This window comes from Suricata suricatta, chromosome 12, assembly GCF_006229205.1.
Source record: "Suricata suricatta isolate VVHF042 chromosome 12, meerkat_22Aug2017_6uvM2_HiC, whole genome shotgun sequence".
Lineage (NCBI taxonomy): Eukaryota > Metazoa > Chordata > Mammalia > Carnivora > Herpestidae > Suricata > Suricata suricatta.
Window position 1 is genome coordinate 89,326,201 of NC_043711.1, and position 19,493 is coordinate 89,345,693.

Below are 19,493 nucleotides of genomic sequence, written 5' to 3' on the forward strand. Positions count from 1 at the left end.
TGGAAGTCTCAGTCTCCCACCGCAAATCTCTACATGCTCTATCTTCTCAAGGGTCATCTCTGAGCATGCTCAGCTTCCATCTTCAACCTGGTTCTGACACTGAGCCCATCCCTCATCTTCCAAGTATGAGGTAAACATCCCTTGATGGATCTATTTGTACCTCCTGCTTACTTGCTCTATCTCACCATTCCTGTTTTAACCACACAAATGAAACCTCATTGTTATCTTTGTACTTCCCTCCCTTCAAAGAATGCACAATAATTCTGTTTCTAAACCAAAAATTTAATGCTTATTTGCCCATTAGCTGAAGTTTTCTCTCTATAGCTCTGAACAAATTCCCAGAGTAGAGTGTGCCAAGCAAAAGGCTTTTAAGATTTTCTTTTAGCCCTTGAATTTGAGGCCATTCCGTGAGCTTTTTCTTATCCCTCAACCCGGTGATGAAGCACATCCTCTGTATAACAAGAGCAGTGTGGTGGAGGCCATTGGTGCCACCCCCAGACCCCCTTTCCAGGGTGGTGTGCCATAACCCCCGCTGCTTGGGTGTTGAGACTAAGGGCTCACACCTGTGACTTTCTCCAGAGACTTGTGCCAAAGCTCCAGGATGCCATAACCCCAGGAGCCACCTGAGAGAAGGAGGGGATGGAGAAGGGTAAGGAAAGGGGGAAGAACCAAGGACTAATTGTTAGAGGGGGAGAGGCAGAAATCCTGGTCTTCTTGCTTCAAGGCAGACAAACTTTGGAGAAATTTATACTCCACCTGAACCTAGCCTAGGCTTACATTTATTTAACAGATTCTTAACATTTTCTCTTTACCTATACAGATTTCTTCCCAGGATATGAACCCAAATCCCTGCTTCAGGCTCTGCTTCTAGGGAATCTGTCTTAAGACAGCTCCCATTTGCCTTTATCTACTCATTGATAAACTCCACTTTCCTACTATGGCTGAACTCACATTCTAATTCCTCTAAATCTCTAACCAAAGTTAATAATAGGCAACCCCTGGCTGAGCAACAAGATAAAAAAGAATGTGAATCTGGGTCAATGGCAATAAGAAAGACCCTTCCATTAATGACAAAGACTGTTTTCAAGGCTTTCCGAAGGGAGCCCATTCTGATGCTAGAATTATCCCTTCTACTAGCAAATATCAAACTCCACCCAACAGTCCCTTAGCTGTGCCTTCAATTTGTGGTTCTGCTCTGGTGATAAATGAATATTGCCCCCTGGTGATATGCAAATCCCTACCCAGTAAATCCTCTAAATACAGGTTTCTTGGCACTTCACAAGGGCTTTGGGCCAAGGGTGTGGCTCCTCTCACAGTCTGAGGTTCAGACTCAGCTGGCCTTCCGAACCCGAACCCATGGTTGGGTACAGTGCAATCCCCAGTGGTAGGTGAGAAGAGGTGGTGACGGAGGTAATGGAAGGGTTGTGGTTCCAGAGAAGCAGAGTCCCAGATGATGGCCCAGGAACATGCATGGCCATTACTGCCTGGTCTTTGGCACCCATGGTACTTTAGTCCCCATTCAGTACATTTCACTTCTATTTGGAAGCATTGATCATAATCACAACTCCACTATTTGTTAAAATCACTCATGCGCAGTCTGTTTCCACACCAGACGGTGAACTCCTTGAGGACAGGAGCCGTGCCTGCCGGCTCACCACTAAACCCTACCTAGTTCCTCTCAAGGCACCCAGCTCACTCACAGACGCTGACTGAGCATACCACACAGAGGAAATAACACTAACTGACAATATTTTTTTCCAAAACACCTTGCAGTAAATACAACACTTCTATGTTATCATATCATCTGATCCTCTAACAAGCTGGGGGGTGGAGGCCTTGGTGTGCTGGAGCCGGCTTGTATCAGCTTGCTAGAGCTGTGTGTTAAACATTCTGGGCTTTTTTGCAAGTCAGTTGTTAAATCATTGGTAACTTGATATTGGACATGGTGGGGATATTTACATTTTGGAGACCAACGAAGACTGCAAATGAGGGCTTTTCCTTTACTACAAAGAACAGGTTTATCATGAAACCACTGGCAGTAGGTATATTAAAAATAATGTTCTGTGAATGGGTAGATGGGGATAGCTTGAAATATGGTGGCTTGGAGTTTTAGGAAGATCAAGGGAGACTCTGAAGGTCTCTGACTCTTGCTGCAGTGAGATGCTGGCTTCAAGTGCATTTACTCATTTTATAAGAACACGAGTCTGAACCTAACAGACGCCATGACTGCCTTTGTTTCCCCCTCTAAGCTAAAAGGTCTAAGGTCAGTCTCTTCGGAACTATTTGGCCATTTGGCAGTCATACATTGCCCGGGGGTATCCAATCAGGAAAGCCCAGCTACCTCACCCCACATTCCCAAGGGTAAGGCCTGCAGATGGGAACTTTAGATAAGCCCCTGTTACCTAGTGTTAAAGTTAACCCCATAGTCACCAAACAAGACCCTGAACTCGCTCTGTAATTGGTTAATTTCAAAGATACCCTAAATGTTGTAATTGGGTCCCGCCAAAAGTGACGAATGCTCTGAACAGTGTGTATGGTTAGAGCTGCTGCCAATACTGTTGTACCATTATGATTGGGTCTCTGTACCTGTGTCACAATCTCCTGTAACTCCCCCTTCCCAAACTCATAAAAGTCCTACCCCGCCTTTGTTCGGGGCTCGCTCGCTCTCAGCACGGATCCACCACGCCTGTAAACTCTGTGAGCCCGAGTTCAGGCCCCGGCGAGCCTAAATTCGCAATAAAGCCCTTTGCTTTTGCATGCGTGCTTTGGCCTCCCTGGCGGTCTCTGGTTTCTGGGGGCGATAAAGAAATCTTGGGAACAACAATTTCAGTGGGCAGTTTTTGAGTGCCAGGGATGTGCCAGGAACTTCTGTCATGGAGAAATGTAATGGGGAAGTTAGGAATTAAGACCAAGGAGCTCTTCATCAGAGATCTTCCCAGTCCAGTGCTGGTGCCTGCCCTAGAGAGCAGGCCCTGCTCAGGGACCAGAAATATGACTAGATCAGGAGCTGCTGATGAGCCATCATGTGGGGTCTGAGAAGGGTCTTGCTGTCACAGACCCAGCCATCAGGTGGGTGCACACGGCCCACTGTATTTACCCTCCGCCAAGGGCTCCCACCACACAACCTGCAATTCCTCTGCCCGAAGCAGCCTCACTCAGCTTCCCAAGGGAACAGAAGCCAAATCTAGACCTCAGTCCACTGCCAGGGCCCTCCTCTGACAGGACTGGTTCCTGCTCCTTACATACCCTTAAAAGCCACTGGAATTAAACTGTGAAAAATGAACAATCAAAGGCTCCAATGGAAGCCACAAAGACACAGCCTCTAAATGCATGGGTCCTGTTATGGGTTGAACTATGCATCCATCCCCCAATTGATATGTTGATATCCCCCTCCCCCAGGTGCCTCAGAATGTGTCCTTATTTGGCAATAGGGTCTTTGTACATGTAATTAGTTAATTTATGATGAGGTCAACCTGAAGTAGGGTGGGCTCCTAATCTAACAGTACCCAGTGTCCCTATAAAATAGGGGAAACTTGGACATGAGATGCCCACAGGGAGAACATTATGTAGAGATGCAAACCAAGGAAAAATGAAGATTGCTGGCAGTTAGGGGAGAGGCGGAGATCAGATCCTCTCCTCAGTTCTCAAAGGAGCCAACCCTGCTGACACTTTGACCTCAGACTTACAGTCTCCAGAATGTGAGACAAGAAATTTTGTTATTTAAGCCGCTCAGCTGCTGGTACTTTGGTACCGCAGCCTCAGAAAACTATTCTAGTCCCTTGGTCTGCATCCTTCCAAAATGGGCAGCACTGCATTAGAGTTCAGGAGACTTATAGGAACGCTGCAGAAATACAAGGGTTAGAGCCCCATGCTGGAGCCAGGTGTGCAATCTAACAGAAGAGGCACTGGGCTTGGGGTCAGGTCAGAAAGACCCTGCCTGAGTGCTGGGGAATGTTACATTCTCCCTGGGAACCCTTCTGTTCTGTTCTGCAGGACTCACACAGGTGGGCACAGACACCATCAGGAGTCACCAGAGCCAGGGACAAAACAGAACAGTGGCCTTGAGTTTGCCCATGTGATCTGGTAGCCCCATGAAAAAAGTGCCATGATGACAGAAAGGTGCCAAGTGCTTGGAGGGAGCAATATGTCACTGGCACTTTAGATACTGCCAATGCCTGCGCGATTCCCACTATCTTATTTTTCTCTATTAAAAGGAATAGTATTTTTAGCAAACCCACACAATGGGGAAATTTGATTCAGGAAAGAGATGGGCTGAATATTGACTCCTGGCCTTAGGTCCTTGCTATAGGGTCCTCATGAAGAGGGCATGGAATTAGAGAGGGTCTCCCTTTAACCAATCCCAGATGCTCCAAGGCTAATGTGAAGCACATAGTAGACACCAACCAAACACAGGTCTCCTTTCCTTTGTCTTTTCTCGGCTTTATCTCACCAAGCATCCTCTTATCTGAAGTCGTGCTGAGAAGGGTAACTCCCTGGGACTCGGGAGACTGGCATTCTTCACTGCCCCACTCTCTGTCCTATTCCAGGTGCTCCTAGAGCTCTGCCTCTCTAGACTGAAGTGCTGGTCCTCAGAGACCTGGAAAGTGAGGGTGTCCGTGCTGGGAATCTACCTCTTTCCTGCCCTGCCAGGGTTCGGCCGTCTGGGAATCCACATTCATTCACTTGCTCCCGTCCCTCCGCACACCCACACTTTGCATGTGCACACCCCCACCAAGGAAGACTGTATCCTACAAGTCAGACAGGAGGAGAAATCCTTACTGCGTAGAAGAGGTACAAGTTTTCCTCTCTTGTTCTTTCAAAACCACTGCAATCCTACTGCAGGTCCGTGATGCAGCTCTGGAGAAATGCAGTGCGCTGCGTCTTTAGGACTATGAGGACAGTAGATCCTGAACTTGCCCCAGAAGTAGTTTTAATTATCCTCTTGCAAAGTCCCCATATATGTCTCTTGCCCATCCAACCCAATTCTCAGTTTAGAAAATAGGATCCAACAACGTTCCCTTTAGGGGAGCTTGTGTCCCAGAAGGTATCCTTAGAATACCAGCACCCCACCCCCGCCATGGAGGGCAGAACAACCACACCAACCCCTCCCTTGTCTAGAGGCCAAAAGCTGGAGGGGAACCATGGTGGGTGAAGGAGGTCTCCCTGTATGTTTCCTTCCTTCCCCTGGCTGCCCCTTTAAGCGGGACGCAGCAGACACTCAGCTGCCCTGCTTGAGTCTGGAGCTCTAATGCTTTCCAATTGATGATGCTCTTCCTCCCGGATTATCTGTTTTCCTCAGTGGGAAAGGCTGCTAAGGCCTGTGATTTGTGTCACTTTTGTTTGCAGGCCATCAATTCTCCTTGCCTCACAAAGTAGTTAATCTCTGTCTGTCCAGTAGCCTGAGTTCCTCAGAGAGAAGAAGTTAGGGACACGCCGGCCTCTCATGACTTATGTGAAATCAGAGGGTGTTCTTATCACGGTGAGTCCTTGGTGCTTCTGTCTTCTCCTTCCTCCTGTATCACCTTCCCTTTTCAGCCTACATATTGAGCTGGTTTTCTTCAAAGTTATGAAAGACACGAGTGATAGGTCTTGGTGCATATTTTGTGAAATAACCATAGATATTTTCCTTCTTCTCCTCTCCTCCTCCCTCATCTCTACCACTTCCCGCATATGTATGCATTTTCCTCTGTACAACTGTGCATGCATGTATATCTTCATATATGTACATACACACTTGGGTCATTGTCTTTGTCTATGGTTTATACCTATGATTATATGTCTAATTATATTTATAATTGTCATCTCTGGGGAAGGATTCCTATGTAACTATATACGCTGTCAATAAATGCAGGGAACAACAGAATGGTCCACTTTTCACGTGTTTATATGGGGAGAATAGCTGTTAAAATATCCATTCTGTAACAAAAAGATAAACCTGATTTCTAACCATTCAACCTTGTAATAGGTTAAATGATAACAAACCATTCATTGATTTTTTTTTAAAGAGCAATAAACAGAAACATGTACCAATTGAAAGGGCCAGGCAATTCAATTATAATTAGGAAAACAAAAAGTGATGAGCCTGAACAATGCTGCCTTAGTTTTGGGGATAAGTATTGAAAATGCCAACTACATAACAATGTACTGTTTGTTTTCTCATTATTAAAGGCGCCGACACTATCACCTCATTTGTGAAAGCCAAACGCAATTGAAAGAAAAATATAGAACTTAGAAAATAGGTCTAAGAGATGTGTTCAAAAAATGCCCACATAAGCACAAACCCAAATACAATGAAAATATAGCAGAAGAATATTTGAGTGAATTTAAATTCATCACTCTACTGATTAATGTACCAGTCCATTCATCTGTCTGTCAGTCCGTCTATCTGTCCATCCATCTATCCATCCCCATCCATCCATCCCTCCATCCATTGATTCAACAAGTATGTTTTGAGTTCTTACTATGTTGTAGGAACAGTGTTATTAATACATAGTGTAGGTATTTATTAATACATACCTGAAGTATATAGCATTTAAAGTATATAGCATTTAGGTATATATTAATACCTAGATGCAAATGACTCCAACGAAAATAACAATTCTTTCTTTTTAGTATTTGTTGCCTAAACTTTCCGGGTGTGGCTAGAAGGAGGAATACTGAAATGGGTGAAGACAGACAAGGACATGCTGACATACCTTTTGTGGCCAGGCGAACACAGTTGATTTTGGTCTCCTGTGAACAACAAAAGTGAGGTTCCAGTTAATTAGTTGTGGGGTTTTTTGTTATATATGCATATATATGCACATATATGTATTTTAAATTATAATTTAAAATGTTTCTTTTCCATTTCTTCCCCCATTGGAATCACCTTTTTTTATTTTTTATTTTTTTTAAGATTTTAAGTAATCTCTACTCTAATGCAGGGCTTGAACCTATAACCCACAGGTCAAGAATCACTTGCTCTACCAACTGAGTGAGCCACGCATCTCTGGAATCACCTTTTTTTTTTTTAATAGTTTATTGTCAAATTGGTCTCCATACAACACCCAGTGCTCTTCCCCACAAGTGCCCTCCTCCATCATCACCACCTCTTTTCCCCTCCTCCCCCTTCCCCCTCAACCCTCAGTTCGTTTTCAGTATTCAACAGTCCCTCAAGTCTTGCATCCCTCTCTCTCCCCAACTCTCTTCCCCTCTTCCCCTCCCCCTGTTCTTCCATTAGGTTTCTCCTTTTAATTCCATTTCTTCATTTCTTTTCAGGCTAGGTACATACTTTGTTCCTTTCACTTACTGGCTTCCATCACCTAATAAGCTTCTTCCCAGACAGAACCACTTATAAATATCAAATCCTACAACACATGCACAGAACACCTTTAACAATGACACTAGATGGGTATACTATGGCATGTGTTAGTAAATGGCACCAACAGCATCCTTGGGAAACTATGCTGATAAGTAAATAATGCATCCATCTGCACAGACTAAACAGGTACTTGACAAGATCCCAGTCAACATGAATGTGTAAGAATCAAACTGCAAAGTTCATGTTCAAAAAGCTACATTGGCCCTGAGATCTTTGGTGAGCCTCAGGGTTTTCATGGATAATCTTGCATGTGTGTTTATTTGTATGGTAATCAAATCTTTGCTGGGTAAACTGTCTAGTTATTGTTGGCTGTTCCTCAAGTGGACAAGACCCATAAACTTGTGATGTTCCTGGACCTGCAGTTCAGTTACAGAAAAATGTGCTTAGGAAGATTATTATTTTAGCCTGCTTTATGGGGATCATCTCCAAGGAGACCCTAGAATCAGCTGAAAATTCCAGTTGACTAAGTAATACCCCCAGCAACAGTCTGAATATAATGTAGCAAAGAAAATAAAAGACAAAAAAGAATGCAAGTGTGTGGTCTCCAGAATCAAATGTGGGTCCTGCTAATGCTCACTTATAAGAAATTACTACATCCTGAAAGTGCTTGTGTTAGGTCTTTGATGGTTCCTGGACCCAATTCTGTTTTGGGAGGGTGGTTCTTCCCTTTCCAGAACATCAAGCAATCCTCAGATACCAGCAAGATGTCTGAGAATTCAAGTCAATTCTGATACTATCTACCTGGATATGGCATCATCTTCTATAGGTCAAGGGTCCAGTTCCATAAGACTGCTCCCTATCCTCCACTTCAAGTAATGCCAGTTTCAAGCCCCAGGCTGTTACCTGGGCTTCTGATTTACCAGCTACATTTTGGAGATTCCAGTGACCTCTTCCTGAGGTTCGATTAACTTGCTAGAGCAGCTCAAAGAACTCAGAGAAACCTGTTACTAAATGACCAGTTTATTGTAAAAGGACATAACCCTGGAACAGTCAGATGGAAGAGATGCATACAGCGAGGTATGTGGGGAGGGGCATAGGACCTCCATGCCTTCTCCAGAAGTGCTACTCTCCCCAATATCCATGTTGTCACCTACCCAGAAGCTCTCTGAACCCAGTCCTTCTGGATTTTCTTAGAAAGCTTCACAGCATGGTCATTATTGACTAAGTCACTGGCCATTGGCTGATTCAACCTCCAGCCACTCCACTCTCCCCAGAGGTCCAGTAGGCTGGGGATGGGTTCCAACACTCTAATCAGAAGTTGATCCTCCTTGAAACCAGCATCCTCCTTGGGTGGGGTCCAAAAGTCACTTTCATTAACATAATAAAAGACACCTTTATGCCACTGACACTTAGGAAATTCCTAAGGATTGGGAAGCTGTGAGCCAGAAGCCATGGAGAAAGCTCAAATATGTATGAGAAATATATTTTGATCATCTGAAAGATCAAAAATATATTTCTTACAAGAGATCACAATATTGCATCAGGGTTATGCAGAAATATAAAACCCATGAATTGTAGAGGTGAAAACAGTAAAGGTGTATTTCCCACTCAAGCCAACATGTCCAACGTAGGTGCGTGACTGGGTCTGAGATGGGGTAACAGTGGTGTTTGGGGGATACTATCACTATTGTAGTCACTCAGAGACCAAGGCCTGTACCTCCATTTTAACTCCAGGCTTCACTGTTCACTGAGGTGGGAGAAGAGAATGCTGGAGTTGGGCACTGGCAATTAAATGCTTTGTATCAGAAACTACTCTTACTTGACTCAAGTTTCATTGATTAGAACCAGTCATATGACCATACCTAACTTAAGTGAGGGAAGAAATAGTAATGTCTACAGCAGAGTCTATTTTCTCTAAGTATACCTCTGAATGCTAGAAACTGCCACTTTGATTAAACTCAAGTATGACTCCCCAGTAGTCTTGATTCTGTTCCTCAGACCACAGAAAGTCTGCCCTTGCTTTTGTAGAAGAGATGTCTGGATACTGAAAGATGGTTCTCACGTCCTTTAACACTCTTCTTCTTCAACAATTCCAATAAGAGTTAAAGTCATTTGAACCAATATTGGTACTTATCCTAGGACATCCTCCAGTTTGTCCCTCCTAATGAGAAGGGACTAGAATATGAAGCAGCAGTCTACACGTGGTCTTGTCAATATATGATTACCTAGATTATCACTATTTTCTATTTTTCTTAGTGATACTGGGCTTCTGTTAACTATAGTCAACATCCCAGTTTTTCATTCATCATGCTGATTGTGCCATTAACCTTCCCTCCACCTCCACAAAAAAAAAAAAAAAAAAAGTGCTGCTTCTACATACACAAATGTGGTTGTATTTCTGGAATCCATGTACAAAGTCATATACTGACTTCCACTAATGACTTCCATCTTCTTTGATCTGATTGCTATCACTTATTCTTATATGCTTCACCATATGCAAATTTTTGAAAATATTATTTCTATAGCTTTATCCAGATTAATATAAGTGAAAACCTGGAAAATGGCACTGATAGAGCTCTGTGACATGTAGCAGAACTCATCTTCCAGGTTGGCATTTATTACTCATCAGAATTTGTGGTGGTTATCTAACTACTCATCTTTCTTGATTGTTTATGCACTCGGATCCTACTGCTGTGTTTTTCCACAAAAACAGCTTGAGAATAGGGTCAAACTTACTTCAGACACTCCTGCTCTATCTACTACATTCCCAGAATCTATCATCCTAAGAACTCTCTCAAAGAAAGAAGGTTGGGTTGACATGACTTGTTCTTTGGATCAAGTGTTTCTTTTACTTTCTTTTAATGCTGAAAAGTGCTCTTTTTCAAAATAAACAATTGCTTTATTAAAAAAACTGGAAAATGCAGAACTGATCCAAATATATGAAGTATTCATTTGAGGGGTTCATGTGATACTTGAAGAATGCTATATTTCAAGAAAAAAAATTTAAAAAGTACATCCAGAAGAAAGAAGGAAAAATTACGCAAAAAAAAAAAAAAAAAAGAAAAAAAGAAAGTAGAACTTTTTAAATGTGATGCCAAAGAAGCTTCAGTAACAAATGGGCTAAAACTTGAAAATGATAATAAAAGTGAGCCAACAAATTTTTTGTTTTCATGTTTGGAGAAAGAGCAGATGTTCAACTGCTGTTGGCTTCCATTTCTGCTCTCTGGTTTAAAGGATCTGTGAGCTGATGCCTGAGATGGTTCCAGAAAGCATGAGCTCCTGAGGCCTGAAAGCAGTCTGAACATGCATCACCATGTTGACCATCACCCAGACCCTGCAGGGTGGGAGCGACACCAAGAGATGAGGAACGGCCAGAAGGGTCTCCGACTTTATATCAATATGACGAGAAGACATTTTACAAGTGCTATATCAGGAAACTTGCCAATTATGCAAGATTATTGCATACAGCATTGGGCAAGAGTTTGATGAGGTTTCACTGCTGGGGGTAATTTGTAAATACGGATCCAAACTTCAAAGAGTCAATCTAATCTTCTCACATGTAAGAATCTATTCTCAGAGAATAACCTGAAATAAATAAGGTTTATATTCTATGATATTGGTTCTACTGTTCTCTATAGACGTGAAACTGAAGCACCACATACTGGTTTAACCCTACAGGCATGGTAAAGAAAGTTGTGATCTATCCACACAGTGGAATATTATGCAGCTAACCAGAAATGACTGTGAGTGTCATGTAATATGGAATAGTACATGTAAGGAAATATTAAATGAACAAAATACAATCTTTACTACAACTAACATGCAAAGGTAAGCATTTAAAAATAATTTGTGAAGGAAATATACTAAATCTTTAGAAACATTACTTGGTTCATTTGAAGTACAACATACATACAGACAAGTATACTAACCTAAATTACAATTTTCTAAGTTTTCTTTCTTTAAGTTTTTATTTGAGAGAGACAGAGAGAGACAGAGAGAGAGAGAGCATGCACACACATAAGAGAGAGGCAGAGGGAGAAAGACAATATTTTATTTTTAAAGTTTTATTTTGAGAGAGAGAGGATGTGTGTGTGTAAGCATCCGCATGTGCATGCACACGTGTAAGTATAGGAGGGGCAGAGAGAGGGAGAGAGAGAATCCCAGGTAGGCTTCTTGTTGTCAGTGTGGAGCCCAGCAGGGCTGAAACTCATGAAGTATGAGATCATGGCCTGAGCCAAAACCAAGAGTCAGACGTTTAACTGAATGAGCCACCCAGGCACTGCAAGTTGGCCAAGTTTTCCACAAAGTAAACATATACCTAAGGCCAGCACCCCAGATGAAAACACCAAATATTACCAGCTCGTCATGCTCCCTCTGAGTCACTTCATCCCTCAAGTAGTGAACCCTAACCTGCCTTCAGTGGGAATGTTCTCTTTAAAATGTGTCATATTAAAGGGAATCTGGGTAGCTTCAATGGTTTATTCTACTGCTTTCTTTCCTTCAATGGGTCATTTGTGACAACTTTCTGAGAATCATCTTCCCTTCCACAGTTGCATGTGTGAAAGTGAGCCATTTCCGACAACACCTCCTCCCTCCCACATCTATTAAAAGCTGATTTCTATAATCTGGAGGGCATGGCTCATTATATTTGACTCTCCCTGGCTCTTACAAACAGGATGTTGACATGGCTGCTTTCTCCCAAGTTCCCGACACCTTTAATTCCATAACGAATTTGTCTTTGTTGGTTAGAATTAGATACAAAATAACAAAGTCCTAAGTCACTCTCTTGCCCTTCTGTGTGATTGAACTGTTAGCAAGCAAGTCGGGAATATGCTAGACATTCTGCATCCCAACATATGGGAAGTCTGGCCAGTGTGCACATACCCAAAGTCCCCAGTCCGTTCAGTAAACAGGAAATGAGTACTTTCTTTGTGCCAAGATTATATAAAGCTTTGGGAAAAGGAGAAACATTTGGTATATTTTCTGTTCTATCTCCATTAATTATATCCTACTTCTAGATGTGTCAATGTATTCTGGGACAGTACAATATAATCTCCTTTCCCTATCATTTTAACTTCACTCACATCCCACCCCCCACTCCAGACTTACAAATCTGGACACAGGTATATATCACCTTGGAGTAGAATATAATATCCTAACTGTTGTGATTCTGTTGAGACCTGCTTTTACTCAAACTCTGCCAGTGCTGGGCAATATAAAGCAAGTCACTGCTGCTCTCAATTTCCCCATCAACCAAGTAACAGAGAAAGGGTTGGAAAAGGCCAATTCAGTCGAGTGGGCAGGGTATTCTAAAATTTCTTCAAGTTCTCAAAATGCTGAATCTGGTTTCAGCTACTGGCTGTACTCCTGTTATTTCAGCACTCTGTTTTCTTGACACCACTCCATATCATGAAACCACACTCTGCCACACATAGCTTACTAAAAACCCCAAAACCAACAACACACCCAAAAAGCTATCACCTACCTTATTTCTCAGAATGCCTCATGGTCTGCACCTACTTACCTACTCATAGCCTCCATTTCAAGACTAGATCAAGTCTGACTCATCTATACACTATACACTCATTCTTCAACCATCTGCTGAAATTATAGGATGTGTTTCCAATTCAGAGGCTTACAGCATAGTGTCCAAGGCATCACGTATTTCAGTAGACTTAGTATTATCCAGTTAGACAGGTTAAGTTGTGCTGCTACCCTGACCAAGAAGCCCTAGGTACCTGCGTAGTACCTACATTTCTTACTCTACTCCCATTAGACTGCCCTATAAAATGAGGATTTGATCTGACCCCAGTTTTCACATAATTTTCCTACTTATCCTAACACATGCCTTTGTTTTCTCTAAGACTGAGATACCCTAGTAAATACAATGGGAATTAGCCCTGATACCATAGTCTAGTTTGCCCAATTGCTTTGGCTCCCAAGCCTCTCTAAGACTTGGCTAGGGCCCCAATAGCCCACTTAATCCTTTATTTATTTATTCATTTGGTCAGCCAATCAACAGTGATCACTATTAATTATATTGATGATTAATGAATGATCACCATATACCAGGCATTGTGCTGGGTACTAGTGCTACAGGATGAGCAAAACAGACGTAGTCCATGTCTTCATGGAGCATGTACACATCATTTTCCAATATGTGTGACTAACATTAGATACCTATTCTCACAAAGAAGTATCTGGTTACAAGTGCAATAAACACTGCAAGGAAGTAGTATTAAGTGCTAAGTATGTGTAAGAAGAAGACATGAAGTGTGGTTGGGAAGGAAAATGATACACTGCCTTGAGAAAAGACCATTTAACTTGTGACTTGGGAGATAAGTTGGAGTTAGATATATGAAGTATCAAAAAAAATGTGTCCTGGATCCAGGAACAGATGTACAAAGACTCGGACGTGAGAAAGTGCATGGTGTAGTTGAAGATATAAACAAGTCTGGAATGGTTACAGTATAAAGAAGGACTTGGAGAATGATGAGGTGAAGGCAGAGAGAGAAACCTGGCAGACCCTTTCAGACTGTAGAGTTTTGGTCTATAATTTAAGAACAATTGGAAGCCATCAAAGATTTATTTGCAGAAAAAATAAAGTTTTCAGATTTACAGTTTTTAAAATGCAGAGAATGTTGGAGTGCTTGGGTGGCTCAACTGGTTACGCTTCTGACTCTTGATTTTGGTTTAGGCCACAATCTCACAGTTCCTGAGATCAAGCCCCACATTGGGCTTGGTGCTGAAAACAAGGAGCCAGCTTGAGATTCTTTTTCTCCCCACCTCTCAGCCTACCTCCACTCTTTTTCTCTTTCTCTCTCTCAAAACAAATAAATAAACTTAAAAAAATAAAATAATAAAACAAGTATAGAGACTTATATACAGAATAGACTTATGGTACAAGAGAAACTAGTCAGTAGGAAGAGTGTGGTGTAGTCTAGCCAAGAGATGATGGTGGCCAAGACAGTGACTACCAAGATCCTATTTCAACATTCAATAATTCAATGAATACCACACTCATGACTCTTTCCTGAGGAATATATCTGAGGATAAATCTCATTCAACAAAGAGTGGATGGAGAAAATATCAGCAAAAGGACTAATGGCAAACATTTAATATATTATTGTAAATATAAGACATACAAGGTAAGGACATAATTGAGAGCAGAATACAGAAATATTCTATCTTCTGACAATGTAAGAGTAATGCAAGAAAAAGTGAGAAAGAGAATAAATAGGGAAACAGGAGAGTTGGATAAATTCACTGGTTGTTCATAGTGCACTAGGTGAAAGTAAATGGATACCACCAAAAACTGACAAGCTAGTGATGTCTGCAAGATGGCAGACTGAGAGTTTCCAGCACTTATCTTCCAATAGAAATACAGTTTTCTCCATTCACCCGTGGAGGGAGCTCAGAAGTCCAGCAGAGAGGTCGTAGTACCCCACTGGAGCAAAAAGGCTGAAAGTAAATGCATTGAAGAGGGTTAAGAAGAGCAATTTCACTTTACTCGTGTCAACTGTCCCCCAAAGTGGCACAGCCCAGGGCCAAGAGAGACCTCTCAGCCCACAACTTCTCTCCTGGGGGAACGTGAGAGCACAGTGAACACCTGGCTTCCCCAGAGAGGCAAGATGCTGCCCAAGAGGACCATTTTTTGGTGTCACAACTAGAACACTGAGAGGATCAGCATGGCTAAATAGTTTGACGGATGCTTGGAGCAGGGAAAAGAAAAATGTGGCATATACAGAATTATGAGCTATTACTGAGCCTTAAAAAGAAAGACATCCTGCCATTTACAACAACGTGGATAAATCTGGAGGATATTAGGCAAAATGAAATAAGACACACAAAGACAAATACGTATGATCTCACTTACATAATGGGATCTGAAAAAGTTGAAATCATAAAAGCAGAAGGGGCATGGTGGTTTTGAGGGACTGGAGAGCAGGGGACAGGGGGAGATGTTGGTCCAAGAGTTATGCAGGATTCATAAAATCTGCAGATCTGTAAAGTAGTATATCTTTAAAAAAGTTTTTTAAATGTTTTTTATTTATTTTTGAGAGAGAGAGAGAGAGACAGAGAGAGAGAGAGAGATTGCAAGTGGAAGAAGGGCAGAGAGAGAGAGAGGGAGACACAGAATTGGAAGCAGGCTCCAGGCTCTGAGCTGTCATTACAGAGCCTGACATGGGGCTCAAACTCAAGAGCTGTGAGATCATGACCTCAGCCGAAGTCCGCCGCTTAACTGACTGAGCCACCCAGGAGCCCCTAAAATACTGTATTTTATACTTCAAATTTGCTAAGAAAGTAGGTCTTAAGTTTTCTTACCACACACAATATGAGGTGACGGGTATGGTAATCACCTTGATTGTGGTAATTATTTCAGAATGCACATGTTTATCAAAACATTACATCACAGCTTAAATAGATACCATTCTTACTTGTTAATTATACTTTAATAATTCTGGGGGAAAATGCTGACAAACCAGACAGAAAAGGTTAGCTATGAAAAGATGATTAAAGAGTTACCAAGGTAAGTACTAGAATAAAAGTAAAAACCTTTCTAAATATCAAAATATATTTTAGCACAAATGAATAGGGAAAACACATATTAAATTTGAATATAAAGAAGGAGTACTAGAGTTGAGACCAAACATTCAGTCATGTCAATACTTGTGAATGGGTTTAACTCACACAATTAAATTAAAAGGATTTCAAATTGCCTCATAAAGCAAGACCCAACTATCTGCTATGTATAAAGGTTACACCTAAAACAACTGACTCAGAAAGGCAACAGTAAAGGAATTTTACATACAAAACCCCAGCAGAAATAGCAATCCTGATACCAGACACATTAGAATAAAATTGAAAAAGCATTAAACACAACAAAGGATGCTTTTTAAACCCAAAATTAATAAGAAATTTAACAAGTATGAATATCTATGCACCAAAACCACAACAATCACCTTTAAGAAGTGGAAATAAGAAGAGATGCAAGAATAATAGACTATGTCAGTAGAAGTCAGGTCAAGTAGGGAAATAGATAGGCAGGGACCTAGGAAAGCTAAAATAATTAGGCAGCTCCAGTGAATGTACATCAAACCCTACAGCCTGTTAACAGAAACCTTCTCCTTATGAGCTTATGACACATTCACAAAACTTGAGCATGCATTAGCTAATTAAGAAAGCACCACGTTCCATAAAGTAGAGTTCTTATCAATATCCTATGATTACAGTGTAATAAAATTAGAAATTATTAAGAATATTAAAAAACCAAACAGGTTCTTCCACCTGGAAAGTCCAAAATAATTTCTCTTTTGACTTACTTTTGGGTGAATGTTAAAATGTTTTAAATGTTAAAATATAATGAAGATTCTAGAGATCAGAATCTATGGAAAACAGAGCAGTGATAAAGGGAAAGAATGAAAAAAAATCAACTGAATTTTTAGCACAAGATTCTAGAAAAGGAACAAAAAAATGGGCCAAAAAGCATAGAAAAGGGAATGATAAAGGCAAAAGCAGACTGCGGAAGAGAAAAATAGTAAGGAATAAAAAAGGTAAAAAAAAGAGAGGAAGCACCATTATACAAATAAGAAATGACAAGGGGGAAATAACTATTGAAAAAGAAGAAATTTGTAAAAATGAGACTGCTCCTTAGAGGTCTGGAAATAAATTTTGAAAAGCTAAGTGAAATTGATAAATGCCTAGGAAAAAATGGGTCCTAATAGAAATAAGAACATATACCACATTCCACAGAAGAAACAGAGAAAGATATCACGGACTATGCATGCTGTGCCCAGATGTTTTCACAGGAAAACTGCTACCAGACTGTTAAAGACAAGATAGTACTAACATATTATTTTACAACATGGAACATGAAGGAAGGCTTGCTCACTTCTTTATGAAGAAAAGGGAAATTATAGATCAATTTTGTTTGAATGTGTAAAACTCTTAACATGTTAGGGAACAGAATTCAACACTTGCATAGAGAAATGTTAAATGCTATGATCAAGTAGAATGTATTCTAGAAGTGGAAAGTTGGCTTGATGTGAAGAAATCCACTCATATGATTATATATATATATATATATATATATATATATATATACACATATATATATAGATGTACTGTATTAAGAGATCAAAGAAGAAAATTGTATCATTATCTCTAATGTAGAAAAAAACATTTGATGCCATTTAACACTTATTTCTAATTTAAAAAGCCACTCAAGAAAATAGGAAATGATGAATACTTCGATAATATAATGAAAAAAATATATTTTAGTCCTAAAATCTGCATCCTACTTAATGGAGATTTAGTAAAGCCATTCTCACTAACATCAAGATCAAGAGTAGAATATTCTCTATCTTCACTATTGCTTCACAAAATACTGGAAGTATTAGCCAGTACAACTTGGATAAAAGAAATCAATTAGGGGCATACAGATTGGAAAATAAACTTTAAAATATTTCCGTTTGTAGATGACATCATGGTATATCTAGAAATCCTTAGAGAATTAATGATAAAGGTTAGCAGGATACAAAATTAACATATAAACAGTGTCCAGATATACAACTGATAATCAGTCACAGAATATCATGCCAGCAAATCCCATTTACAATGACAACTAAGTTTAAATACGTCATTATAAACTTACCAAGAAGTGAAAAACCTTTATAAAGAAAATTTTACAACACCCCTGAAAAACGTAATAACAGATTCAAACAAAAAGAAAGCTATGCTCTGTTCTCAGCTAGGACAATAAAACATCTTAAAGATGTCAGTTCACCCTAATTAATGTGTAAATGAGAGGTAATAGCAGTAAAATTACTAATAGGATTTTTATGGAGCTGGACAAGTGATACTAAGACTTGCATGAAAAACTGAACATGCACAAAGTAGGAAATCCATGAAAGAGAAAGTCCAGGCAGGGAAACTTGCCATAACACATATTAAAAACGTAAAACTTATGTAATTTTAACAGTGTGATACTAGTGCTGTAATTTTAACAGTGTGGTACTAGTGCATAAACAGGCAAACGGGCCAGTGGAACAGAATGCAAAATCCAGAAAAATACCCAAGAACATATGAAAATTTAAAATATGAGAAAAGGGGCACCTCAAATTATTGGGGCAAAAATGGAGTTATAAAGAAATTTTGCTAGGACAACCAAGTAGACATTTGGGAAAAAAGACAAAATTAAACCCATACTTCACACCATACAACCCAAACATCAGAAATTTAAATGTAAAGAAATGAAACTATCCAAGCAGTAGAAACAAACATGTGTGAATTCCTTTATAAACTTGGTGTAAGAGAAAAATTTTCACTCTGACTCCAAGTGTGGATGCAATAAAAAAGTTGATGTATTTGACCCCCCACCTGTTTTTTTGGTGTGGCAAAAACACTGATAAACAGAATCAGAAGACAACAAATGGGAAAAGTGTAACATATATGACAGGTAAAGAGTTAGTACCCTTCAGGGTTCCTGGGTGGCTCTGTCAGTTGAGTGCTCAACTCTTGATCTTGGCTTGGGTCATGATCTCAGGGCTTGTGAATTTGAGCCCTGAATCAGGCCCTGGCACCAGGCTCTGGACTGACAATGCAGAGCCTGCTTGTGATTCTTTCTCTCACCCTCTCTCTGTTCCTCCCCAACTTGCGTGTGTGTGCGCGTGCTCTCTCAAAATAAATAAAATTTAAAAATACTTTAAAATAAAAAGAACCAACTCTTGGTTTCATTGATCTGCTCGACTGTCCTTTTGGATTCTATATTGTTTATTTCTGCCTTGATCTTTATTATTTCTTTTCTTCTGCTGGGTTTGGGGTGCTCTTGCTGCTTCCTTTCTAGTTCCAGTAGATTCTCTGTTAATTTTTGAGTTTGCGCTCTTTCTAGTTTGTTGAGATTGGCCTGGATTGCAATATACTTTCCTCTTAGGACTGCCTTGGCAGAATCCCAGAGATTTTGTATTGTTGTATTTTCGTTTTCGTTGGTTTCCATATATATTTTAATTTCTTCTCTAATTGCCTGGTTAACGTAATAATTCTTTAATAGGGTGGTTTTTAACTTCCACATATTTGGAAGTTTTCCATATTTTTTCCTGTGGTTTATTTCAAGTTTCATAGCATTGTGGTCTGAAAGTGTGCATGGTATGATCTCTATTTGTTTATACTTATGGAGGGCTGCTTTATGTCCCAG

General features: G+C 40.4%; 1 protein-coding gene across 1 annotated transcript in view; it reads right to left on the minus strand.

Moving 5' to 3' along the window:
• The window catches only part of PTPRT (protein tyrosine phosphatase receptor type T), a 770,667-nt gene that overhangs the window by 204,847 nt on the left and 546,327 nt on the right, over window positions 1-19,493 (minus strand). The window contains exon 12 of the mRNA XM_029917352.1: window positions 6,696-6,732. Coding sequence (XP_029773212.1) covers window positions 6,696-6,732 — 37 coding nt within the window. The remainder of the gene's footprint in view (window positions 1-6,695; window positions 6,733-19,493) is intronic.